Source organism: Micromys minutus (genome assembly GCF_963924665.1).
Source record: "Micromys minutus genome assembly, chromosome: 3".
Lineage (NCBI taxonomy): Eukaryota > Metazoa > Chordata > Mammalia > Rodentia > Muridae > Micromys > Micromys minutus.
Window position 1 is genome coordinate 30,436,721 of NC_137972.1, and position 24,932 is coordinate 30,461,652.

General features: G+C 47.3%; 2 protein-coding genes across 2 annotated transcripts; both read left to right on the forward strand.

Annotated features, from left to right (window-relative positions):
* Window positions 1–2,573: 2,573 nt before the first annotated feature.
* EFCAB12 (EF-hand calcium binding domain 12) lies at window positions 2,574–19,360 on the forward strand (the record flags this gene model as incomplete). Its single annotated transcript, XM_080914422.1, has 9 exons — window positions 2,574–2,925; window positions 8,289–8,743; window positions 9,737–9,922; window positions 10,585–10,741; window positions 13,706–13,902; window positions 14,768–14,981; window positions 16,130–16,325; window positions 18,104–18,160; window positions 19,105–19,360. 9 exons carry the CDS (start codon window positions 2,574–2,576, stop codon window positions 19,358–19,360), a joined length of 2,070 nt encoding a protein of 689 aa, XP_080770548.1.
* Window positions 19,361–21,509: 2,149 nt separating this feature from the next.
* Window positions 21,510–24,880, forward strand: RPL32 (ribosomal protein L32). Its single transcript, XM_080913877.1, has 4 exons — window positions 21,510–21,646; window positions 22,447–22,547; window positions 23,229–23,410; window positions 24,700–24,880. Exons 2-4 carry the CDS (start codon window positions 22,452–22,454, stop codon window positions 24,827–24,829), a joined length of 408 nt encoding a protein of 135 aa, XP_080770003.1. The 5' UTR covers window positions 21,510–21,646; window positions 22,447–22,451; the 3' UTR covers window positions 24,830–24,880.
* Window positions 24,881–24,932: the final 52 nt, after the last annotated feature.

A 24,932-nucleotide genomic window follows, 5' to 3' on the forward strand; every position in this document is an offset into this window, starting at 1 on the left:
TCTGTCCTATATAATGGAATTCTTAAAATCCTAATATACTGTGAAACCTATCACTTATATTAGGTAGTTAATAAAATATTTTTGTTAAAAAGGAGTGTCCCTTATATCGTGTTCTTGACCACTTGCATTGGCTCTTAGGAATTTTAGATTTGGCCTCAATATCCCTGTGAGGGTGTGGCTTCTGGCTCCATTGCAACTCACTCTTTAACCCTGATCCTCTATGAAACCTCATCTCTCCCAGTCAAAGAATGGGACCTATTTATGTTTGGTGCCATTTCCATGACAGGTGGTGTGCTATCATGGTTCCAATCCCAAGGATCAGTTGTTCTAAGGTTTGGCTTGAAAATTAAATCGAATGACAGCAAAGTAAACCAGCTGTCAGGAGGCTGTTTGTCGTAGGACAGTGTGTGGGTATAGGCAGATGTGCTATGATGCAGGCTAATTGATTTTCCCTCTGGTGAACAAGTGGCAGCTGTTAGAGGGATGCTGGAGAGAGGACTGGTGGCAGAGTAGTCAGGTTCGGTTCCTAGCAGCTCTATGGAGGATCACAGCTCCAGGTGATCTGTTGCCCTCCTCTGGGCACACAGGTAGTGTGTACACATACATGTGAAATAATTAGTACACACAAGTATAAAGAGATGCAGAGAGAAGTGACAGGAAAGCTGGCCACACCTCCCACTTCACAGTAACCCATATTTTCACAGACATTACAGGAACACGTATGTGCAGAGTACTGTTGAGGAGACGCAAAAAGATGAAAAGGCTCCATAGAGACCTCAGAACAGTGCTAACAGTATGGCAGAGAAGAGAAAGTGAAGATGGACATTCAGACACAAGCAGCTGAGTCCAGAGAAATCTTTGGATCCCTGGGCCCCAGCCAAGGTTAAGTGGTAGAACAAATTTCCCAAATGTCCGCTATGAGGTAAGGCTGCAGGGCAGGGCCACTTACAAACCCCCTCTCCCTAGTCACTTTGAAGGGGAGCTCTCTGCCTGGCTGATTGCTGAGGTTCCAGGGCTCCTCTTCCCTTTCAGGAGATAAGGGTGCCTGAACTCCATGCCTTCCCTGGTATCTCAGCCTTGTCATGGTTTTATAAGTGTTCAAAGGCTGTAACTCAGAGGCCAGTCAAAGTGAGTGCCTCAGGTTATAGGGAGTTAGAAAGATGCTAAATCTGGTGACAGTGATTCCTAGCACAGAGAACTTGTTCAAATACTGATCTTTATTTTGTGACATAATTTTAGGATCAGGGGTGTAGTTCAACACTTGAGTTTGCCTGGCATGCACAAGGCTTAGGGCTCAGTGCCCAGCAGTACAAAAATAATTTTTTTTTGAGACAGGTTCTTTCTGTGTAGACCAGGCTGGCCTCCAATTCACAGAGATTCTCCTGTATACCACCATGCCCAGCCAGAATAAATTTTTTAAGTATTTCATTAAATCATTTTGTTTTGTATTTAACACATTTACAGCTACTAACGTTAGCTAACTCCAGGACATTTCCATCACCCAAAAAAGGAAGCACTAGTCTAGTTAGTCCTTTCTCTGGTCATCAGCAGCTGTGTTGTAGACTTACCTATCCTGGGCATTTTGTATAATAGAACCCTTCCGTATGAGGCCTGAGTCTGAGGCCTAGTCTTCATTTACTAGACCCACATGTAGTGTGGGTCATGTCTTTCCATGCACACCCTATATCTCACCTATTAGTGGACATTCCAAAGGTGTATTATTAGGACTGGTTCCAGCCTCTGTTTCCGGCTTTGATTTTTAAAGATAGGCTCTCGTGTAGCTCTGGCTGGCCTGGGACTTGTTATGTAACACAAGCTGGCCTCAAACTTAATTTCTATCCTGCTCATCTCAGCTCTGAGATACAAATGGTTGCCACCATAACTGTTAATTCCAGACTGTAACACCCTGTCATAGCACCAAATATCTGTCTTTAATTTAACCTTGACTGACTAGGATTCTCAGAGCCCAGCGCAGAGCATACTTTTTTTGAATGGAAAAAAAAAAAAAAAAGTGAAGCCTAAAGATGACATCTGTGAAAATCCTGAAACTTACAAGAAAATAGAAAAGTTTTTCTTCAGAATCATGGGCTGTGGGAAGATTGGGACACAGACATAACTTCTCAAAGGAGGAACCAGCCAGAGCTAAGCAAGTCGCTGAAGGAAAAAGGGTTCTCCCGCCTCCTTTCTGCAAGTGGAAGCGCTCAGCCAATCAGTGTAGGGCATCTGTAGTTATGGCAACAGAGGCTTACTCTCTTAGCAGGTTGGGTTGCCTGTTGCAAAACCTGAAGCTGATTTGCTCCAAATGGCTAAGCCCGAGTCATACTCCACAACGCCATCTACAGGAATCCTCCGGCTCCTGGCGGCAGAGCCATTAGAGAGCGCCAGGATAGGCTGGAAGCCTCATTGTGCCGTCTCCATTCTGGGGTAGGGGTTGCCAGGAGTTCCAGAAGGTCACAAACTTCCTGGATTCCCATGCTCCGACCTAGCTGTAGCGCCAGGCTAAGTCACGTGACTTAGAATCAAACCCGGGCTCTTCTGCCCGGGGAACCTGAGTATTTTTCAGTTAGGCAACAATGCGTTCTATATTGAAGAAGAAACCTGGAGAAGAGTCTGCCAGCTGTCTGTCCCCAACCAAGTTCTTGGCAAAGGGCTGCAATTTGAGAGGTGGAGGGCACAAACAGACAAGAAGAGCAGGAGTCCAGAAGACCCATGCTCTCGGAAAGCCTCCAACCCACCCATCTGATGCTCCACAAAGAAATGCTGGTCCCCCTGGCCACCTTTCCTCAACACACAGTCAGAATGTGGCAGAAACACTGGAGAAACCTAGTGGGCAGCCAAAGAAAGCATCCAGGTTATGGGAGTCTCAGAAAGCCGAAGAGAAAAGAAGGAGTCATGTGACATTCAGTTTGACAGTCACAACCCTTGGTAAGTGAGGGTGCTTTTCGTGGACCTGGAAGGTGTCTGGAGGACATAGATGACACTGGAACCAGGGGATACCTAAGACCCTGTGAGATGCTTTCAGAACAACTAAAATACATGACCACGCTGGGATGGGGGGACTCAGCATGGAGGGAAATGGGAGAGAAGCTGTCCAGTGTAAAGTGTTGACACTTAGGAGTGACCAGGACAACAGGAGCCCAGGACGATGACCAGAAAGGGAGGCAGCAGCTGAGATGTGAGTCAGAAAATAATAAGTGTGTTTTTTGAGACAAGTGAGGGCTCCTGGGAAACACATGTGGGTCAGTAAATGGGATCTTATCCAGCATTCAAGGCCCACGGTGAAGTTCTCTGTGTTCGTGAAAATGTACAACCAGAAGTAAAGTCAACCAGAGACAGCCACTGACATCAGGGAGTACACCTGACCTGCGCAGGAGTGGAAATCCAGCACTTTCCCTTCCAATTTCACCATCTCTTCTAATGACAAGATGGCAGCCTCAGCCTGTCACTGCAGGAGACCACCTACATGGCCATAGTCCTGAAGAGCACTTGAGAGACATGCCATAAAGAGTGGGTGGGTAGTGAGCAGGCCATCTGCATGCAAAAGGGTACCTGAGATGACATCTGTTAGGCTAGTCACTGTTCTGGGAAAAGAGACAACACTTCAAGACAACTTTTTTTTAAGATTTATTTTATGTATGAGTACACTGAGGCTGTCATCAGACACACCAGAAAAGGGCATCAGATTCCATTACAGATGGTTGTGAGCCACCATGTGGTTTCTGGGAATTGAACTCAAGACCTCTAGAAGTCAGTGCTCTTAACCGCTGAGCCATCTCTCCAGCACTCAAGGCAACTCTTATGAAAGAGAACATTTAATTGGGGTTCTTGCTTATAGTTTCAGAGGCTTAGTCCATTATGACAGGGAGTATGGTGGCAGGCAGGTATGGAAAAGTAGCTGAGATTTATACCCTGATACACAAGCTAAGAATGCACCTGACTGTGGGCTTTTAAAACCTCAAAGCCACTAAGCAGTGGTTGTGTTAGCCTTTAATCCCAGCACTCAAGAGACAGAAGAAAGCCATCTCTTTGAGTTCAAAGCCAGCCTAGTCTGCAGAGTTAGTCCTAGGACAACTAGGGGCTATACAAAGAAACCCTGTCTCAAGAAAAACAAAACTCAAAGCCCACCCCAATGACACATTTCCTTCAACAAGGCCACTCCTCCTCCTCTCCTCCTCCTCTTTTCAAACAGTTCTACTTCCTGGTGACTAAGTATTCAAACATATGAGCTCTTGGAAGCCATTCTTATTCTAATTACTACACCCTTACTGTGAACCACAGAGTAGAAAAGGCTGGAAGAGAAGCCTCAAGGAATGCCATGCCCTTCAGAGAACACAAGCAACTAGGTAAATAGAACCCAAGGGCCAAGTAAGGAGCAAGGAAACATGACTGAGCAAAAAGAAGCAGTGTAGAAAAGAGGACAAGGTGGGTGTGAGATCATAGGGGAGAAGAGGGGCAAAGAGATGTGTTACCTCCCTGAGTACTAAGAAGCTGACTTAGGGTTTTACTTCTGTGAACAGACACTATGACCAAGGCATCTCATATAAGGACATTTAGTTGGGGCTGGCTGACAAGTTCAGAGGTTCAGTACATTATCATCAAGGCAGGAGCATGGCAGCATGCAGGCAGGCATGGTGCAGGAGGAGCTGAGAGTTCAACATCTTCATCTGAAGGCCGATAAGAGAAGACTCCCATATGGTTAGGAGGAGGGTCTTACCAAGTCCACACCCACAGTGACACACTTCCTCCAACAAGGCAACACCTCTAAATAGTGTCACTCCCTGGACCAAGCCTATTCAAACCACCACACACCAGCCTTGGTGGTAAAAAGCCTGTCATCCCAAAATTTGGAAGGAAAGGCATCCTGGCCTACCTGGTGAGACCCTATCTCAAACCATGCTATGGTAGGGCTAAATGTAGGGGACCCAGAAGTGTAGAAAGGAAGAGCCGAGAAGATTTCAAGGGATGGTGATGCCTGAGCTGGGTATGAAAAGTAAGTTAAAGATGATTGGGTAAAGGTGTGAGAGGCAGTGTATGTGTGAGCTGAGCTGCCCATGCAGTGTACCAGGTGAGGGGCCAGTGACATTGGTACAGGGGACACTGACCTATTGATACAAATGCAGGTGAGGGGCCAGTGACATTGCTCTGTCCAGTCCCTAGCACGGAGATGGGGAAGTTGGTGGTGGCACAAACCATTTAGAAATGAAAGTCTTGAGACATGAGGATCAAGTGCAAGCTGAGTAACAGCAAACAGCTAAGAGCTTGGCTTGGGGCAGGAGAGATGGCTCAGTGGTTAAGGTTGCTGCTCTTGCAGAGGTCCCAGGTTCCTTTCCCAGCACCCACATGGAGGTTCACACCCAGTTATAACTCCAGTTCCATGTACTTTAACACCTGGCCTCTGTGGGGACTGTACACATGTGGTGCACATACATACGTTCAGGCAAAACACTGATATACATAAATTAAAAAGAAATCCTAAAGCAAAAGAATTGGTCTATGGGACTAATTAAGCTCTGCTGATAATCAACCCAGTGACTTTGGGCCTCTCTGGGCCTCAGTGTCTGGATCTGAAAAAAGGTGCCCAGCCATGACACCAACCCCATGTCTACATCTGTCATTCATGAACTGTTTACTGAGTTTCTGTTACATGTAAGCACCATGGTGGAGCCAAGACTCCAGAAGATATAAGACAGACATAGACAAGGGCATGGTCTTCATAGAGCTTTTACTAGAGGAACAATCAAGGCATTGCTCCAGGAGTCGCAAACTGGCAGTTATGAAATGAACTGAGTTTAGCTAGTAGAGAATGTGAGGAGGTACTGTAAGCTGGAGAAACCATGCCCCAGGCTACAGGACTGGAGACCTTTTAAGTAAAGTATCCAACAGTGTAAGAACTACCCGTGTGCAGCCCAGACTACACACAATGGCGTCTTAGTTACTTCTGTGAGAAAACACCATGACCAAAAGCAACTTGGGAAGGAAAGGGTTTATTTCATCTTACAGTTTGTAATCCATCATCCATGGCAGGAGCTCATGCAGAGACTATGGAAGAGGTGCTGCTCACTGGCTTGCTCCTGGTAGCTTGCTCAGTCTGCTTTATTATATCACCCAGGACCTCCAGCTCAGGAATGGCACCACTGCCCACAGCGAGCTGGGCTCTTCCACATTAATTATTAATCAAGACAACCCACTACAGACTTTCCCATAGGCCAGTCTGGTAGGGACATGTTCTCAGTTGAAGTTCTGTCTCCTAAAAGGGTTCTAGCTTGTGTCAGGTTGACATAAAACTGATGGTGATGGTGGCATGGAAGTGCATATGGGTCAAGGTATGCAGAGTTGCAATGGGGCTTCAACTATGAGCTGGGGCATGGTCTAAGGCTGGGAGGAGTAGGAGGAGGGGGAGGAAGTAGAGGAATATAGAAGATACAGAGCAGAGGGAGCAGCAGGAGGCAAAACCTTAGACAGGATGGGGCTTCCTTCCATCATAGGGGACAGAAAGGGCCTAAATGAGCCTGTGCCACTGGAAGGAGAAACTGGATTGCCAGAGAAGATAAGGGACCTCTTGTCCTGAGGACTGCAGCTGTCAGGGGAAAGGCTTCACGTTGAGTAAGTAGATTTTGTCACCAGGTCTTCAGGTCTGTAACCTGCTGCCTGAGCACCCCTGTATTCCAAAGAAAGTTAAAAAAACAACCCAGTAAGGAAAAAAAAGGGGGGTGGGGTGGGCTGGAGAGATGGCTCGGTGGTTAAGAGCCCTATGCTCCTCCACTGTCCTGAGTTCAAATGTCAGCAACCACATGGTGGCTCACAACCATCTGTATAGTGAGATCTGATGCCCTCTTCTGGTGTGTCTGAAATGGCTATAGTGTCCTTACTTATAACTGGAAAGAGGAAAATATCCAATTCATTCTGTGTGTATGCGCGTGTGTGTGTGTCTTACAAGTTCAAGAAAAGCATGCGACAAAAGGCAGGTTGGTTATGAGACAACCAGTCCTTCTTAAGAGGAGTAGCTTGACCCCACGGTGCCTGTCTTCATGAGCAGAATAGAGGGTCTTCCATGCCCCTTATGTAGAACACAGATTGTCTAGCTTGGCAGCAAGCACTTTTATCCACAGAGCCATCTCACCTGCCTACCTTATATGTCATTACAAGTTGAGGCCTGAGGAACATAGTTCAGTGTCTCAGTAATTCTTCAGCAAGCACAAGGCCCTGGTTCAAGTCTTAGCACCATTAAGAAGAGAACTCAGATGCAGTGAATGTAGATGTGGATATGTATGTATGTGTGTGGATACATATAAAACAGCACACTGACTACAAAGCAACTCTAATAAATATCTCCATCACCTGATAAATTATCCCCTTCTTATGGAAGACACTGAAACATAGGCTAAGCAGGAAGCAGTGTTGAGGTTTGGTCTTTTGCTATATATTGTAATGCCTTGTATAATGTAATGTAATGCAATGCAATGTAATACTGGCCCCCAAGGCCTGGTTGCTCCTAGGAATAAGAGACTCTAAATGTACAAAGTGACCTTGCTCCTTAATTTAAAACTATTGGTTAAGTAAAGATGCTGACAGTCAATAGCTGTGCAGAAAAGACACAGGCAGGATTTGGGGTTCCTGAGCATAGTGTCAGAGGAGAACCACAGGGAGAGGGGAGGTAGAGAGAGGAAGAAGCTGCCATGGGTAGGTAAATCATAAAAACATAGCCATGAGAGCTAGCCAACTGGACTTAAGAGCTGCCCAGATGGAACATGGCAAATTAGGACTTGGGGTTACTAAAGGGAAAGTGAATTCTAATAGCATTGGGGGGATATCTGCCCAGTTCTAGTGCTGATTGAGGCTGTAGAAATATAAAGGTTGTGTTTCTTTTATTTGGGAACAGAATAATCAAAGGCAGGGTAGAAGCCCCTGATTGAGATTAAATACTTCCTACTACAGCAGACCTACTTACTTAGACCCAAGCTCTCTGGATCAGAGCCTTCCTTTGCTCCCACCAGAGGGTGCTGCGATGCCTAGGATGGTCAGACAGAATAAGGTAGATTCTTAGGAGCACATGCAGAGTGTAATCGGAATCAGACTGTGGAAAGAAAGCCCTTTGCTTTGTGTCTTCTGTCGGTGTGTGCAGGTGATGTTAGCTAACACCGTTTTCCTTACGGTTGTGATGCAGTTGATACAGCCCAGCCAGGGACCAGGCACCCTGATACACAGCAAATTCCTACAACAGCCTCTTCCCTGATTCTTCTTAGTTCTCTTCCAAAAAGGAACTCACCTTGTAACCCTCTTCTCCCAAGGGGCCTTCCAGTCTTTCACATCCATAGATGATGACTTCAATGAAACCACCAGCAAGACTCCTGTCTTCAAACCTGAGCTAGTCACTGCCCATTGCTTCAGGCGATTGAAGCAGAAAGACTTTCACCTGCCAAAGAGCCGCCGGCGGATCATCATTGTGCCTGGCACAAAGGACCACGTGCCAGCCCAGCCCACAATTCCTCCCCAAGCTCCCCTTCCACTCATGCCTAGCTTCAAAGTTCTCGATACTGAAGACACCCAACAACTACCAGTGAACAAGAAGCTCTGGCTGAGTCAAAGGGAAAACCTTCGGAAGCAGCTGGAGACATTTGGTGATGTCAAGAAGTGGCTTAAAAATAAGCCCACCATTACATCATCAGAAGTCAAGGTTCTATCCATGATTTACCAGCAGCAAAAAGCCCCAAAACATACCTTGATTTCAATCAGGAAACCCAAGGTGAGAAGCTCTAATGGCCAGAAGGTGCTGAAGGCTTCAGGAGTGTGTTGTCATTTTGTTTCCTTGGATTAGATCTGACAAGGTGGTTTGCCCCATTTTACAGAGGAGCAAAACCAAGTCCCTAAAGGAATGTGTATGAGTGATCTGTTGCTGCATAACAAATACTCCAGAGTAACTTATAAAAAAACAGTATCTTTCTATACAGCTGTGTCTGTGATTCTGGAATCTAGCTGAGAGGCTTTTTTCTCCATATCATGACTGCGGTGCAGTACAGAGGACAGCCTCTGACTTGGCCAGGGCAGGAAAGCAGACCGCCTTCCAAACTTGTTCAAATGGCTGTTGATCAGAGGCTTCAATGCCTCCCTCAGGGATCCAGAGGCTGGATATAAGAATACTCACAATAAGGCTAGCTGCCCACAAAGTGAGCCTTCCAGAATGGAGAGGAAGGAAGTCGGGGCTGTTACACCCTTTAGTCTTGTTACTGCACCATATCAGAATGAGCCACTGAGTACTGTCTGCACCATGGGAATGGAAGGGGGAGTCCATTTTGGCAGGGGGAAAGTCAGAGCCCCTGTGGGTGTGCTTTGAAAGCACCCCAGCTGGAGCACACTAGCAGCTGTCTTGACGATGGACACCTGTCTGCTGGGGTGGGACAGGTACTAAACCAGTGCTTGTGGACTAATTTGAAGAGCAAGGTTAGGGAGAGGAGAAGGGCCACCTTGTGACAGCATTACCTAACTTGGAGCCATGGTTTGTACACTGAGAGTCAAATGTCAGCTACCAACCTTCAATAAGCCAATTAAAGCACCCTAATAAAAAAAGAACGGAGGGGGAAGGAGATTTATTCAGTATGGCCATATTGAGAACAGGGCAAAGATATACAGTGCATCCTGCCTTCCAGAGCATCTTTGGGTTTTGAAGTGAGATAGAACTTTAACAAGAGAGCTGGGGATAAGCAGTCCTTTTCATCTGCCCTACTCTTGCCTCTTCTAGGGTAAAGGTCTCAAACATGTTCGTCTAGCTGCACCCCAGCTGCGACTGCCTAAGCCCCCTGTCCTGTCTGACATGTATGCCTTCCTGCGTAGTCGAAAGATCAAGATCCTAGAGGTATTTAGCAAGATGGAGCGGGGTGAGAACCAGCGCATCTCCAGGGAGGAATTTCTCATGGCTGTAAAGGCAGTAAGTATGAGCTTGAGGTATGTCCTCCCTCTCTCCCCCCAGGCTCTGCGTCTGAGGGGTAGACACTGGGGTTCACACTACCAGCCTCATATATGTAGAACCACACTAGGAAACATGGCACAACCCACAGTCAGATCACAGCCTTAACATAACCTCTGCACCAGGCTGACCTGGGGAGATGGCTCAGGGGTTATGAGCTTGGCTGCTCTTTCAGAGGACCCGGGTTCAGTTCTGAGGCACCCACATGGCCGCTACCAATAACCTCTAACTCCATCTGCAGAGGACCTGATGTCCTGTTCTGGCTTCCAAGTGCACTGCATGCACATGCTATATAGATACACATGCAAGCAAAACATCCATATACGTACTCAGGATAAATTGCGCATACATTCTTAACTGCTGACCCATCTCTCTACCCACAGCTGTCTCTCCAGCTGGGGCTTGAACTCAGGACCTTGCATATACCAGCAAGCTCTCCACTACTGAGCTATATACCCAGACTTACACTTTCAACTAATCAATTTCCAAACATTTTTATTAAATACAATTATGAGAACACCCAAAACATATTTTAAAGTAAATATCTTCTACTACTAAAACCAAAAAAAAAAAAAGTTTAAATATTAAATACTGGACCTCAGTAACTTCTTGTGCCTTCTCAGATTGGAGTTCCTCTGAAGAGCCAGGAGCTGGAGGACATCATCATCTACCTTGGCTCTCTTGGGAAGCAGAATGCCATCACCACAGATGCCCTGGCCAGTACCTACAAACAGTGGTCACTGGCCCAGCAGAAAAGCACCATACCTACTGCCAAAGAGTGTGCGTGTCCCCTTCCCCCGCCCTGGGAGAGTCAACCTGGCTTTCTCCAGCACTACATCCTCAAGTGGCTCCTCCTTATCTGGCTTGCTATAGGTTTGCCAAGCTCTGGAGTTTCCAGACACAAAAACCAATGAGGAGGCTGATATTTTCTCAAAGGCCCAGATGCCCTTTTGTCTATTCAAAGATGAAGTCCAGCTCTGTCCTTAGAGACTCATAAACTTGATTTAAAGCAAAACTGAGGGCTGGGCATGTAGAGAAGTTGGCAGAGTGCTTATTTAACATATTGGAAGCCCAGGATTCTATTCCCAGCACTGCATAAACTAGGCTTAGTGTTGCACATCTACAATTCTAGCAGTTAGGATAGAGGTGGGACATCCTTGGCTTCATAGAAAGTTTGAGGTCAGTGTGAGATAAAGGAGAATTTATGAGAGAGAGAGAGAGAGAGAGAGAGAGAGAGAGAGAGAGAGAGAGAGAGAGAGAGAGAGACAGAGAGACAGAGAGACAGAGAGAGAGAGAGAGAGAGAGAGAGAGAGAGAGAGACAGAGACAGAGAGAGAGAGCGCTAACTAAATCTAAATCTCTTGCTCAGAAACTGAGCATGTTTGGAGTTAGCTGCTTTGGGCTTTCTGTCATCAGGATATTATAAGGGATGCTGTCAACAACTGTGTAGGTGATACACAGCCCACATTATGTTTGCCTTCATTTGCTTGTGGGTCTGTATCTGTCCAAAAGCAGCAAGAAGAGGCAAACTAGAAAGAACTGCCTAATATTTGGGTTATGAAATTACTGTACAAGCCCATATCTTTCTTTTTTAAAAAATATTTTATTTATTTTATGTATACGCATACACTGTCGCTGTCTCACACCAGAAGAGGGCATCAGATCCCATTACAGATGGTTGTGAGCCACCATGTGGTTGCTGGGATTTGAATTCAGGACCTCTGGAAGAGCAGTCAGTGCTCTTAACCACTGAGCTATCTCTCCAGGTCCTGTGCCTTTTGATTGTTTGAGACAGGACCTTTCTACATAGTTCTGGCTGTCCTGGAACTCACTGTGTAGATCAGGTCTGCCTCATGCTTCAAACTCACAGAGCTCCACTTGCCTCTGTCTCCTGGGTGCTGGGGTTATGCATAGTTTGGGGCAGTGCTGACATTGAACTCTGGGTTCTGTGCATTAAACAAGCATTCTACCAACTGAGCTACACCCCCTCACCTTTTCTGCCTTTTTTTTTTTTATTGCTTTGGGGAGAAAAAAAAAAAAAAAACAGTTGCAACACTCCCCATCCCAGCTCCCATTCAAATAGAGCAACATCGATATTTCTTTAAGTGGAATGAATGGGTCTTGCTCTACCCCATCCACCAGGCTGGCAGAAAATTAACTTCAGACATATTTTAGGGAGGGGTGGGGTTCTTTCTCCTTTGAGATGAAATTAAAAGTACCAGCAAGCAGTTGGAGGGGTTTTCTTGAAGGGATGCCAAGTTGAAGCAGGGTTCCTAGAATCAGGATAAACAGCCCCACCATGGGTGTGTAGCATCCTCTCTGGTGTGGTGTCTTAGGCAACTCCTGCATGCAGTGCATTCCCAGCTCTAGGTCTCTGAACTTCCCGTCTGTGGCTGTCCCACAGATACACCCACGAGGGTCCCTGACACATCAGAGCCCCGGAAACCCAAGCACCCTCACAGTTTCAATGGCCCAGCATCAGCACCTCCTAGACTGTTCTTTTCCCTTCTGCTCCTCCCATAATCTGATGAATGCCCAGAACTGCTGTGACCTCACAGCTGGCTGGAGTCACTAGGGCACGGTGCTCAGCAATAATGGCTATAGACAGTGGATTTTAATGCACCCACAGCCTGCTGTAAAAGTATTCCTCTTACCTTGATTTGAAGTCGGGCAGCAGGCATTTCAGCATCCTCAGATGCCACCCTCAGTTGGTAAGATAGGTGGACTTGGGGAGTCTCTCCATTTGTCTAAAGGAGCAAGCATCAGAGGAGAGGAGCCCTTGTGGACTGTCAGCCTTTGCACAAGTTTCCCTGCCTGTCCGGAGGTTAGGGTGCTATTCATGTTTTCTGTGGAGGAAGCAAATGTCCAGAGAGGCTGAGCTTCTTGTCTGGAGTCTCAGGAGCAGGTGAGGCCAAGGTTTCAGAATCTTTTCATGGGCCCCCAACTGGCGGTATCTTCCAGATGCTAGGCCCACTCACAGGAACTGGGAGACTGTAGCAAACTAGCCTGAGCCTGACCTCCATCAGCTTACGGGTCCACAGAGATGGCTGCCTTGGAGTCAGTTGGCTGGAGTGCCTGGATGGTAGTCAGGCAAAGCCCTTGAACTGGCCCTTCAGTGACTGGTGCACAGCCAGTGTCTGGAAACGGCATCCAAGGCAGGTGGGACTGCCAAGGACTTTGGGATACAGCAGGTGAGGACAGCAGGCATGAAGGGGCAGATTCCCATGGGTGCTTGTGGTCCAGGGAAAGGAGTCTGTTTTTAGTGTGTGTTCCCTAGGAAGCCAGGAATGGCGTTGAGTTGATCTTGTTTACATTGTTTGTTTATTTGTTTGTTTTTTCAAGACAGGGTTTCTCTGTGTAACAGTCCTGGCTGTCCTGAAACTCACTTTGTAGACCAGGCTGGCCCTGAACTCACAGAGTTCTGCCTGCCTCTGCCTCCAGAGTGCTAGGATTAAAGGTGTGTTCCACCATTCCCTGCTGCCATTTTGTAATAGTTCTGTTTGCTACTTGGTGGGGACATGGTAACAGAGGATGGGGAAGGTGCAGGGAAGCTGTGTGGAGTGTATAGATGTGGGGCTTCACAGCAATGGAGGAGACAAACTCACAATGCCCTTCAGACAGACACTAGCTGGACAACTGGGAAAGGAGCAGAAGAGCATGCTGGCATCTGCCCAGTGGCATCAGGTTGAGTTCCACAGCTTGGTTGCCCTCTTAGTCCCTCCTTCATCTTTCCCTCCCACTGTAGATTACAGTTTGTCTACAAAGAGAACTTCCCTGAAGCGCACCCCTAAAAAGAAGCAGGCTATCTTATCCTCACAGACTCCCAAGATGGACCTGCTGAAGGTGCCTGAGATTGATACAAAGATGGAGGGGCGGCCCATGTCAGAGGAAGACATGGAGGATGTGGGCAGACGGTACCGAGAGAGGCGGAGGCAGTACAAGGTACCTCTCTAGCACAGGCTTGGGGGCTGGGCAAGCCAGGGTTTAGGACTTGGCACTGACACCTGCTAGCTGGAGGAGCATAAGGAAGGCCTCACCTCCCTCAGCCCTTGTCTGTCACCTGTACAGTCAGCGAAACGCCTCTATAATCCCACCACTCAGGAAGTCCAGTTAAAAGGATTATGAGTTTGAGACCAGCCTGGGGTACATAGAAAGACCCACAAGTGAGGTGCCCACCTTTAATCCCAGTACTTGGGATGCAGAGACAGGTAGATCTTTGTGAGTTTGAAACCAGCCTCATCAACATAGTTAGTTCCAAACCATTAGAGCTGCACATCGAGGGAGTCTTTCTCAAAACAAAGCAAAACAGCCCAAACAACCCACATACACAAACGAACCAAACAAAACCGAAACCGAAAATCGTGATGACACTAGGTGACACTTCTCAGCCCCTCTGCACTGGCAATGTGGCTTCTACTCAGGATGTACACGAATGGCTACACCTGATTTAAAGTGTCCCTGCAGCCAAAGACTCAAATATTATTTTCCAGCAGGGTTCCTCTGGGGCGCTTACTGCTACTGTGCTTTTTTATAGATATTCCATATTACAGAGTACATGGGCACACCCAGTACGAGTACGTTCTGAAGATTCATAAGACACATGCTCAGAGCCCCTGAGGAGGTAACCTTGACCTCAATGCTTGCTCCTCCAAGCTGCTGGCTTTGGAACCTGAATTGCAAGCCCACTGTGCACACATTATTCTTCATGGGGGCCTCTCTGAGGAGGTAGAGAAGGTGCTATGCTGCCTTCTAGCCAAAACAAATGTCACAAAGGCATAAGATGGAGCGTCTTCTATTCTCTCTGCAGCTTTCTCTCCCTTCCATCCAATACCTGGAGAACTGCCGGCTGGTTCGATCTGGGACAAAACAGTTTGATGACCACTGCCTGCCATCCACTGTTTTTGGAGAGATGGGGGAGCTGCTCAATATGGCCCGCAGGGATGACTTCCTAGTCTACCTGCAGTGCTGGGAACTCTGTGAGGCCCACGGCCTCCCACTGACTGAAGATATCCTCATGAGAGGTAGGGGTTTGCTTCAAGGGAGAGCCTTGGCCTGATCATTGGCTAATATGGAGTTGACCCTGATACTGGCTACCCTGTACATGCACCTAGCCAAGCCACCATGGCTTTTGGTGGGAACTCTGGGAAGGAAGAAGAAGAAAGGCAGACAGCATGACTGCTAGGTGGGCTTCCTAGGACACAGGCTCTGAGACACATGGGTTCCTTCGGTGAGATTTGGGAGATCTGGGTTCTGGGGCTTGGCCTTCACACCCATGTATCCACCTACCCATATGTCCACCCCACACGTATATCCCCCTCCACATCTATGAGACAAATTCAAAACAATGAGCAAACCATCGTCAAAATAGTTAAAACAAGCTCCTACCTCTCATCACAGTAGGTCTAAGGGCTGGGAAGTGGTGTTCCGTGGTAAACTCTTGCTTATCAAGTATGATATTTTGACTTCATACTTGGCATGCACACACACACACACACACACACACATTAACCTAGTGAAGTCTAGTTGAATCTTCCCACCTCCAACCTAAGCTTACTAAGGGAGCTCCATCCTAATTTGTTGTTACAAATTGGTCTCCCTTCTCTGTCCCCTGGCCAGCAGGATCATCCAAGGTCCTTTTGTTACTGAACTGCAGCTGTATGCCATGTTGCTTAATGAGGAACTGTGGAAGAATTCAGGAGAACTTTATATTCCATTGTATCTTGCAATTTCCAAAGAACCTACTACCCTCCATAAAATAAGAAGTTGAGCTGGCAAGATGGTTCAGCAGACAAGGGTCATTGCTGCCAAGCTTAAAGACCCAAGTTCAATCTCTGGGACTCATGGAGTAGAAAGAGAGAACCAACCAACCAACAAATATGATTTACAGAGTTTGGAGTGAGATGGTTCAGTGGATAAAGGCACTTGCTGCCAAGCCTGATGACCACAGTTCAGTACCCAGAATCCGCATAAAAGTAGCGCTAACAGACTCCACAAAACTGTATTCTAGCCCCACATATGCACCTGCCACTCTACCCACCAAGGCATCTTGATAGCTCAGAAAAAAAATAATCTTTTAAACAGAAGTGTGAATTTTTAAAAAAACGTTTCTACGTGCCCCTAAAGGGGTGACTTTGGCTAATGGACTCCACTGTCTCCTTACTGCCCACAGCACTACTGTATCCGGGAGACAAGATCATTTGTCTGAAAGAAGAAGTCCGCCCAATCCGGCAGCCTGGAGGCTATTATATAGACAACAGGATTGTCCACAGCCTGGCTGGATTCAGGAACCTCCACAAGCTTGGGGAAAAGAAGACAGACAAGCTGAGTTTCAAGCTGCCCCTTCAGCTGCTGGGGCTGGGACATTGGCGTGCGTGTAGTGTCATGTTATGCCAGTATCTGTGTCCCTACCTAGTCACTTCTGGCTGGCCAGTCCAAAATGTCACCCTTAGTGTATATCTTAGGTTCACACAGCTCCCCTCCTGACCACAGGCTTACATAATCATAAGGCCAGTGAGAAAGAGCCAAAAGGGGTGTTATCTTACCCTGTATCAGAAGTCCCAAAGAACAGGGACTAATTCCTTCCCTGTGCTGCCACCCTATGGCAGGCACACACATTCTCCAACAAGAGGCAGACTAGTAGCCTCTGGGAAAACAAAATGTTACCCTAGCCATTATGCTAATCACCTTTAAAACTGACCCAAAGTCAATTCCCCCTCCATTCCCGCCAGATGCGGGCCACGCAGAAGGCAACTGCTGTGAGTAGCATCAGCAGTGACTGCTGAGGAAAAAATGAGATGGCATCCCGGTATCCCTGCAGAGGGTGGGGGGTAGGGTGGTGCGACAGAATCCCTGGGTCCTGGGGCAGGCTGCAGTAGAGCACAGTGGATGTCATCTGGTCAAGAGGCAAGTTACTGTGCTTGGAACCACAGCATTTTCATGTGTAAAGTGGACACAGCACTCCTAATACACACAGAGAGTTTGACAAGCACCACAGCTTGTCCTCAGCACCGCCTGTGCGGCTGCTGCTTTTCCTTGCACTTGTCCTGATGTTTTTGAGTACAGGAGCAGTCTAGGCCCACAGAGGTTGTGGTTTGCAAAGTGCTGAGTATGACCCAGCCAAGGAGTAGCATAGAGGGCCTCTATGTGGCTGGCTGGCACCATTTACTAAACCATGAACCCAGAAAATGGGTTTGAGGACCAAGTGACATAAGCCTTTGGGGTACATAAGAGAAGGAACACACTGGTGAATGAGCAGGCAGCTCACTTACTGCAACTCTGAGGTTCACTGATGAAAAACTGCCCAGAGAGAGTTGGACTGGACCCTGTGCATGCCAGGTGCCCAGGAAAGAGGTCTTTCCTTGTGTTTGACCAGTCACATCTATAAAAGAGAAGGAGAGGTCTCCTAGCTAAAGGAGGGGCATTGGCTATCTCTCACCTCTAGGGACTAAATTGTAAAAGATCCTGAGGCCAGGTGCTAGGGGTAGAGAGTGGACAAGGCCTGCAATTCAATCCTTTGTATCAGGAGAGAAAAGGCCCAGAGATTCTGAGGCCAGATATGGGCTTAGGAAGGAATCAGTGATCAGTTAGCGATGTCTGCTGGGTGGGCCAAGGTATGGAGGATGAGTCTTTATCATGCTTGTCCCACGGAGTTTGGCCTCTGGCAAGGGAAGTGGGAGTGGACTTTGAATCTACCAGTTGCTGAACATATCTAACTATTCTGGAGGCCTCCATCCCATGAACAAGGGAACCAAGGTTATGGGTTTTCCTCACCCCACCAGCCAGGGGTGTGTCTTGCTGTATGGAGACACAGCTGGGGCCTCCACAAAAGAAAAACATTTGGAGCTCTACACCGAGACTCAGAAATGCATCTCTTAATGGACTCTACCTCTCCCAAAGCCCACTTTTGCTGCTGTTTCTTTTTTGTTTGACTGTTTGGTTTGTTGTTGTTGTTTTGTTTTTGAGACAGGGTTTATCTCTGTATATCTGGCTGCCCTGGAAGTCACTCTGTAGACCAGGATGGCCTCCAACTCACAGGAGATCCACTTGCCTCTGCCTTCCAAGTGCTGGGATTAGAGGCACATGGCACTGGTGCCAGCTCCTGGAGTTTCCATCCCTAACAATGCCTCTCTCTATTCTCTGGTAGGAAAACATCAAAGAAAATGAAGAAAATGCACTTTGAGGATTTCGAGGAATTTACTGGGTTTGTAGTGGTCCTGCGTACTTGCTAGGAGGGCAGGGGATGAGGATGGGAGGGCTGGCCTCTTCACTACTCAGAGGCTGCTCTGGGACCTATGCATACTGAACAAAATCCTGGCATTGTTGTGGGGCTCCATGCCTGGGGCTTAAAGGGCAACAGACGAGTGTTCGGGAAGTGCCAGGCATGGCTGCTCAGAGCCTCCCATGAGTGAACTCATCTACATTGTCACCAACAAGCCTGAGTTACTCTAGATATATGGCTTATGGGACAGGACACTGACACACAGTCCCACAGAACCAAGTGAGGCTGGCCTCAAAAGCTGGATTCCAGACCCAATATCCAGATGCTTCCGGATGGGACTGGGCTGTAGCTTAGCAGCTGAATATTAGCCTAGAGCATGTGAAGCCCTGGATTCTATCCCCAGCACCAAAAAGACCAGTGAGGCAGGGGGAAGAGCAAGTCCTCTAGAGCAGTGGTTCTCAACCTGTGGAGTGTGACCCCTTTGGGAGTTGAACATACTTTTTACAGGGGTCACCTAATATCATCAGGAAACAGATATTTACATACAATTCATAACAGTAGCAAAATTAGTTATGAAGTAGGAACAAACATTTTATGATTGGGGAAGGGTTACCACAATGTGAACTGTATTAAAGAGTCAAAGGGTAGCAGCAGCATCAGAAAGGTTGAGAGCCACTGCTCTGGAGTTAGGATGGCACACCTTTAAGTTTGGGTTTAACAAGCAGTGCCTAGGGCCTGCATTTAGCCACTCATTCACTGTATGACCTCGATCTCTAGATCTCCAGGTCCTCACTGGTGAGGAGATTAGAAGTGTTTAATGCTTTTCACACTGGAAAGTGTGGTCAGAAGCTTATGTTCTCTGCTGAGGAGTCCTGGGCCTGGTCTCTTGCCCACAGCAACCTTCCTTATGTCTTTTCTTTTTCCAGGAAGCTTAAGTCTAAAAAACTAAGTGCTCCCTTATGCACCCACCCCAATCACTTCTGGCCCGGTCACCTTCTGGACAAACTACAGCTCTACCTGCCCACTGTGGCCAGAGACCAGAGCCTGGCAATCTTCAGCTGTGTAGAACAGAAGGCCCCTGCTTACTCTGCCTACCACTCTAAGGACTGGTGGCCCATGAAAGACTTTGCTTATACGACCCTAGCCTATTATGATGCAAACAAGGTATACTCCCTCAACTAGAGTGTCCTGAAGGATGCTGGGTCAGAAGACAGTGCAGCCAGGAGCCTACAGATGCAGACCTGAAATACCAAAGAGCTATACAAAAGAAACATTCCCACAGAAGGTCTGGAAATGTATCCACTGATGCCACAGTGTCCAGTGGAGTGTTGATGTGTCCACACGTGCTGTCTTTTCTTCTCTGTCATAATCTCTGTCCTTTTGAAATAAACCAGGTTAGAGCTGACCTGTAGCTTAGATCATGTGATTTACTGCTTAAGGGCTGGAAAACTTGAAGAGGTGAGTGTGTAAGAGACAGATTCATACCTCCTATCCTGGGACATTAATGTCTTCAGGGATGCAACAGACAGTAAGAGTATCCTCTGTTGAATGAGGTAGCATGTTCTCAGCTGGGGAGATCATTAGACTGAGGCCTCCAACCCCTGTAAGTCTTCAGAAATCAAAGCCATACTCTCTAGTTCATGGGCCTTCTGTATGATTCACCCACTTGCCTTTCTCTTTATGTAATATATTCTGTAAGGTGTCATTAGTCACACACGTCTATGTTCCAAATGCCATTGGCCTTCACATAACCTGTAGGACAAGCAGTGTTTGGGAGGGGTGGGCAGGCCACAGACACAGGAAAGTGACAGTCCTGCCCTGCTGCTTGCTAACCGGTCATCTCAGACAAAACGCTTCACTTATCTGGGTCTCTACTCCCCCTTTACAGCAAGCACAAGGGTTGGGGCAGCATGCCCAATTTAGCATCTGTCCCCCACTTCCTGAAGCCACTGTCAAGATCACCAGTGGCATCTGTTGTAGAAGCAAAGCTTAAAACATTTTAAATTTATTCTTCAGGGCAGTGGTGACACACACCTTTAATCCCATTGCTTGGGAGGCAGAGACAGGCAGATCTCCAAGTTTGAGGCCAGCCTGGTCTACAGAGTGAATTCCAGGACAGCCAGGGTTACACAGCGAAACACTGTCTTTAAAATAACAACAGAGCTGGAGAGAAGGCTGAGCAGTTAAGGGCACTGACTGCTCTTCCAGAGGTCCTGAGTTCAATTCCCAGCAACTATATGGTGGTTCACAACCATCTGTAATGAGATCTGATGACCTCTTCTGGTGTGTCTGGAGACAACTTTGATGTACTCATATAAAATAAGTTATTAAAAAACAAAACAACAAAGTGGTGGGGCGGGGAGGCTGGAGAGATGGCTCAGTGGATAAGAGCACTGACTGTTCTCCCAGAGAACTTCAGTTTAACTCCCAGAAACCACATGGTGGCTCACAACCATCTGAAATGAGATCTGATGTCCTCTTCTAGAGTGTCTGAAGACAGCTGTAATGTATTCATATACATTAAATAAATCTTTTTTAAAAATAAGACAGATTTAGTCTATGTGCTTTAGTGTTTTGCCTGCATGTATGAGAATGCAACACAAGCATGTAGTGCCTACATCTGATCCTTTAGGACTGGCATTACAAGGTTGTGAGGCAACAAGTAGTTGCTGGGAACTAAATGCCAGTCCTCTGCAAGCCCAACAGTGCTCCGCCAAGCCACCTCTCCAGCTCCGGTTTGGTTTTATTTTAATTAGAGTTTTTACAATGATCTGAAAAACAAAAGGTAAGCAAAATAGACTAAGCTCGGCCTGCCTCTGCTTTCCAAATGCTGTAATTAAAAGTCGTGTACTACCATGCCCAGCCAAGGCTATTTTTTTTTTTTTTAGCAATATTATCAACCTACCATTTATTAATACATTGCTCTAGGTACATACCATAAGTAGAGAAGATTTAAACATATAGAAGACGCGAGAAGGCTCGGTAGCACTTCATGATACAGGGGTTTGCGCATCCGTATGTTCTGGAGTTTTAGGACATTAGCTTAACCAACCCCCTAGGGCCCCTCAAAGAAGTCTATTTTGCTACCTCCCAGCGACAAGGGGGCGCACTCGGAAACGAATAGTTTAAAAACCGATTGGGTTTCCACTTAGGGCGGAAATACCTGCCCACCTAGCAGGTCCTAGCTCAAAAAGAAGTCCAAAATTCTTAAGTAGTCCCAAGAGGAAAATACGTTTTTAGTTCATTCGAAGATGTTAATATCAACTAAAGAACACTAACTAGTACACCAGGATTTTTTTTCTGAATTATTTCTCAGGCACGTCTTAGTTTTCTTTAGAGGACCCAGAACCGGAAGTGCTTGCCTTTTTTCTGCCAGGACCTAAGACTCCGTCCCATCATACCTTGCGCGCCGCTGCCCCTTCCTTCTTCCCCGGCGCTGCCTGCGAGGTGGCTGCCATCTATTTTGCGGTGAGTCTGCATCTGCGGCCATCGGCCGCCTGCGGGTTCAGCGCGACCTTGTCGCCGGGTGGGGAGGCCTCGGCGTCGGTCACCAAGCTGGCAGTGTAGCGGCGAGTGCGTACGGGCCTAGCCACTGGCGCTGCTACGGAGTCCGCCCGGGGCCAGGCATCGGCCAGGGCGGGTTTGCTGCCATGCGGCCCATGGGTTTCGGACGGCACCCACCGCTTTCTGATAAGCTTGTTAACAGCCCTTTTTGGTAGTGGGTACGACATTTTGAGTCGGGAAGCTGCCGCCGCTCTCCGGTGAACAGAAATGCTTGCTGAACATGAGTCCGTTCGGTAATCAGTGCATGCCCAGCAAAGCAGGTTGTCTGTGGAGGGAACACAGAAGGTGCTTTGGGTTGTTGCTCTGAGACGGTCGGGGAGGAACAGTCTGGTAGCATGTTAGACGTACAGGTGGTTTTACGTACTTAAGGGCGCAACACTTCAAACATAACGAAGCTTAGGGGAAAGGGGTTTGCCGCTCCTCTACTAGAAAGTGTTGGTTCGGGTTATATAGGTCAGTTGCCGTTCTTTGAGGTTCACAGTAGGTGAGGTGACCCACTGACCTCTTGGGATCGCGTCTGGAGAGTAGCCAGTATTCTGCCAGCTTCGGAAGCAGGAGGGAGAACAAACTTAGCAGAGGTACCCATTCCATTCCCAGTTTGATCAGTAGCTGGTGATTGGAAGACACTCTGCAACATCCCTCAAGGCCTGAGGCACGCAGCTCCACCTCCCAGGTTTCTTACTAACGTGGGTCTTTTCTAAAAGGCATCATGGCTGCCCTCCGGCCTCTGGTGAAGCCCAAGATCGTCAAAAAGAGGACCAAGAAGTTCATCAGGCACCAGTCAGACCGATATGTGAAAATCAAGGTATGTGGCCGGGGTGGGGCTTAATGCAGGGGTTAAGATCTGAGCCCACATTTCTGGAATCGCCCATCTTGGCAGTTGGTTTGCTAAAATTCTTTTTTAAATGACACTTTTTATTTTTATGTGTGAAGGGCAGAGGACTTTCAGGAGTTGATTCTCTCCTTCCTGTCATGTGGGTCCAGGTGATCAGACTTAGGTCGTTTAACAAAAAGCCATCTCTGCAACCTGACCTTGTATTTTAAGATCTTTGGGTTTCTTGGCTGTGAACGGCCAGCAGCTAACACATCCCTCCTCCCTACTCCTTTATTGAAATTTAATTGCAATGGAAGATGATGTGCTACGAACGGAGCCCAGGGCCTTGTGCATGCCAAACAATCGTTGCCAACTAGCTATACCCTCAACCTTTGGTGTGTTTTTTATGGGGCAGAAATCTTGGGTACTAAGAACAGTGCAGACACATTGTGCTGTGTATAGGTTCCTCTGATTCCATGTGATCAGAATCTGGTAGATTCTATCTACAGTGAGCAGCTTTTTCTTTTCTCCTGTAATGAAGTGTATAACAAAGTAGAAAGTTATATTACCCGAGTGCTTCCTATATGACATGGCCCTCTTGAATTCTGCCCCCTTCCTGCCAGGAAAGAGCTGGCAGTTTGCACGGAGATTAACTTGCCTATGTGTCTTTAGCGAAACTGGCGCAAACCCAGAGGCATCGACAACAGGGTGCGGAGAAGATTCAAGGGCCAGATCCTGATGCCCAACATTGGTTATGGGAGTAACAAGAAAACCAAGCACATGCTGCCTAGCGGCTTCCGGAAGTTTCTGGTCCACAATGTCAAGGAGCTGGAAGTGCTGCTGATGTGCAACAAGTGAGTTGGGGCCCGCTTTACCCTGGTTAGGAGTGTGCCTACCTCCTGTGAGACTCTTGGGTACTTAGTAGGCATGCTTGTGGATAACAGCTTATTAGAGAGTTGAAATGTTCCTTTGGTTAAGATGGGGCATTTCCACTCCGAAGATATGAAACCTGTGACTGGAGGAGAGGGAGCCCTTCATTTTATACAATGGTTATTCAGTGTCCTTTATGGTCCTGTCTGGAACACTGCTAGTGTCCTGAGACTGCAGAGGGGCTGTGTCTAACCTGGGACCTAAGCTGTGCTGGACTCTGCTCTGGCAGGTAGATTTGCAGAGCAGCTCAGGTCTATTGGGGTGTTCTGGGTACTTTAAGCAAGTTGCAACCCTGGGTGACCTTAGATGCATGGTCAGCTCCTTCAAAACCAAGGCGTCCCAGTAAATACTCTTGGTATTGGATATGAATGAGGATGTAGCAGGAAGTTTATTTCCCAAGTAAACTAGGACTGCAGAGTGTGTGTGTGTGTGTGTGTGTGTATGTGTGTTTGGATTTATCTGTTTCCTAAGATGGTGTAGTACAGATGGAGGGAGTCAGCATGGGAGATTGTTGTGCATTTAACCAAGCCTTGCCTGAGGTGCTGGAGGTTCTTTTGGAACGTGCAGGAGCAGCAGTCCATGTGGCAGTGTTGTTGGTACTGCATTTCTAATGGATACATCTACCTTAAGAGCGCTAGCGCTGATTGGCATTGTCAAACCCTGCAGGTGCACCTGCTCACCAAGTTGTCTCTGGGCATTTCCCCCTGTATAACTGAGGAGCAGGGGAAGTTGAAAGACAGTTACAGAAAAACCATTGGTAGTAGTTCCTGGGTGGGATATGGCTGCACATAACTTGTGAATGGTAGGTGTGCTAGTCACAGTTATAGATGCGTGTGATCAGGGACATGGGCTTCAAGTTAGAAAGTGTGATACGATCTGTCCCCAGATCTCTGTAAAGTGAGGGTCTGTGTATTCGCCATTGTATACTTTCCATAGCTCTGCTGTCCTGCTCCTAAGGGTTTTCCTCAACTCCCTCTGGCTTTACGGACATCTCCATGCTGGGAATGTTTATTGGGACAGTTTCTCAATGTGGGGGTGGGTGGGCAATGTTTGTTCATTCTACTTGTACCTTACAATGTTGCCCTGGAAGCCCTTGGCTCCCGTGGAAGAATCCTGGGTTCAGTCAGCATGAAGAGCCACTAGAGACGCTTTGGTGCCTGGATCCTCAGGACTTGAGTGTTTAGTGCTCATTAAACCATTGCTTCTCTTTCAGATCTTACTGTGCTGAGATTGCTCACAATGTGTCCTCTAAGAACCGAAAAGCCATCGTAGAAAGAGCAGCACAGCTGGCCATCAGAGTCACCAATCCCAACGCCAGGCTACGCAGTGAAGAAAATGAGTAGATGGCTTGTGTATGTGTTTTGTGTTCAAATAAAACTACACACAAAAACTGCCATCTTGGTATCTTTTTGGTAACTGGAGATCCCCAGCAGGACCCTCAGTTGG

Excerpts from the sequence above, each read along its gene's own strand:
- RPL32 (XM_080913877.1), top strand. The coding sequence starts at position 22,452 with ATGGCTGCCCTCCGGCCTCTGGTGAAGCCCAAGATCGTCAAAAAGAGG. Across the intron at positions 22,548-23,228 it reads ACCGATATGTGAAAATCAAG|CGAAACTGGCGCAAACCCAG; the intron begins GTATGTGGCCGG and ends ATGTGTCTTTAG. Across the intron at positions 23,411-24,699 it reads GTGCTGCTGATGTGCAACAA|ATCTTACTGTGCTGAGATTG; the intron begins GTGAGTTGGGGC and ends CTTCTCTTTCAG.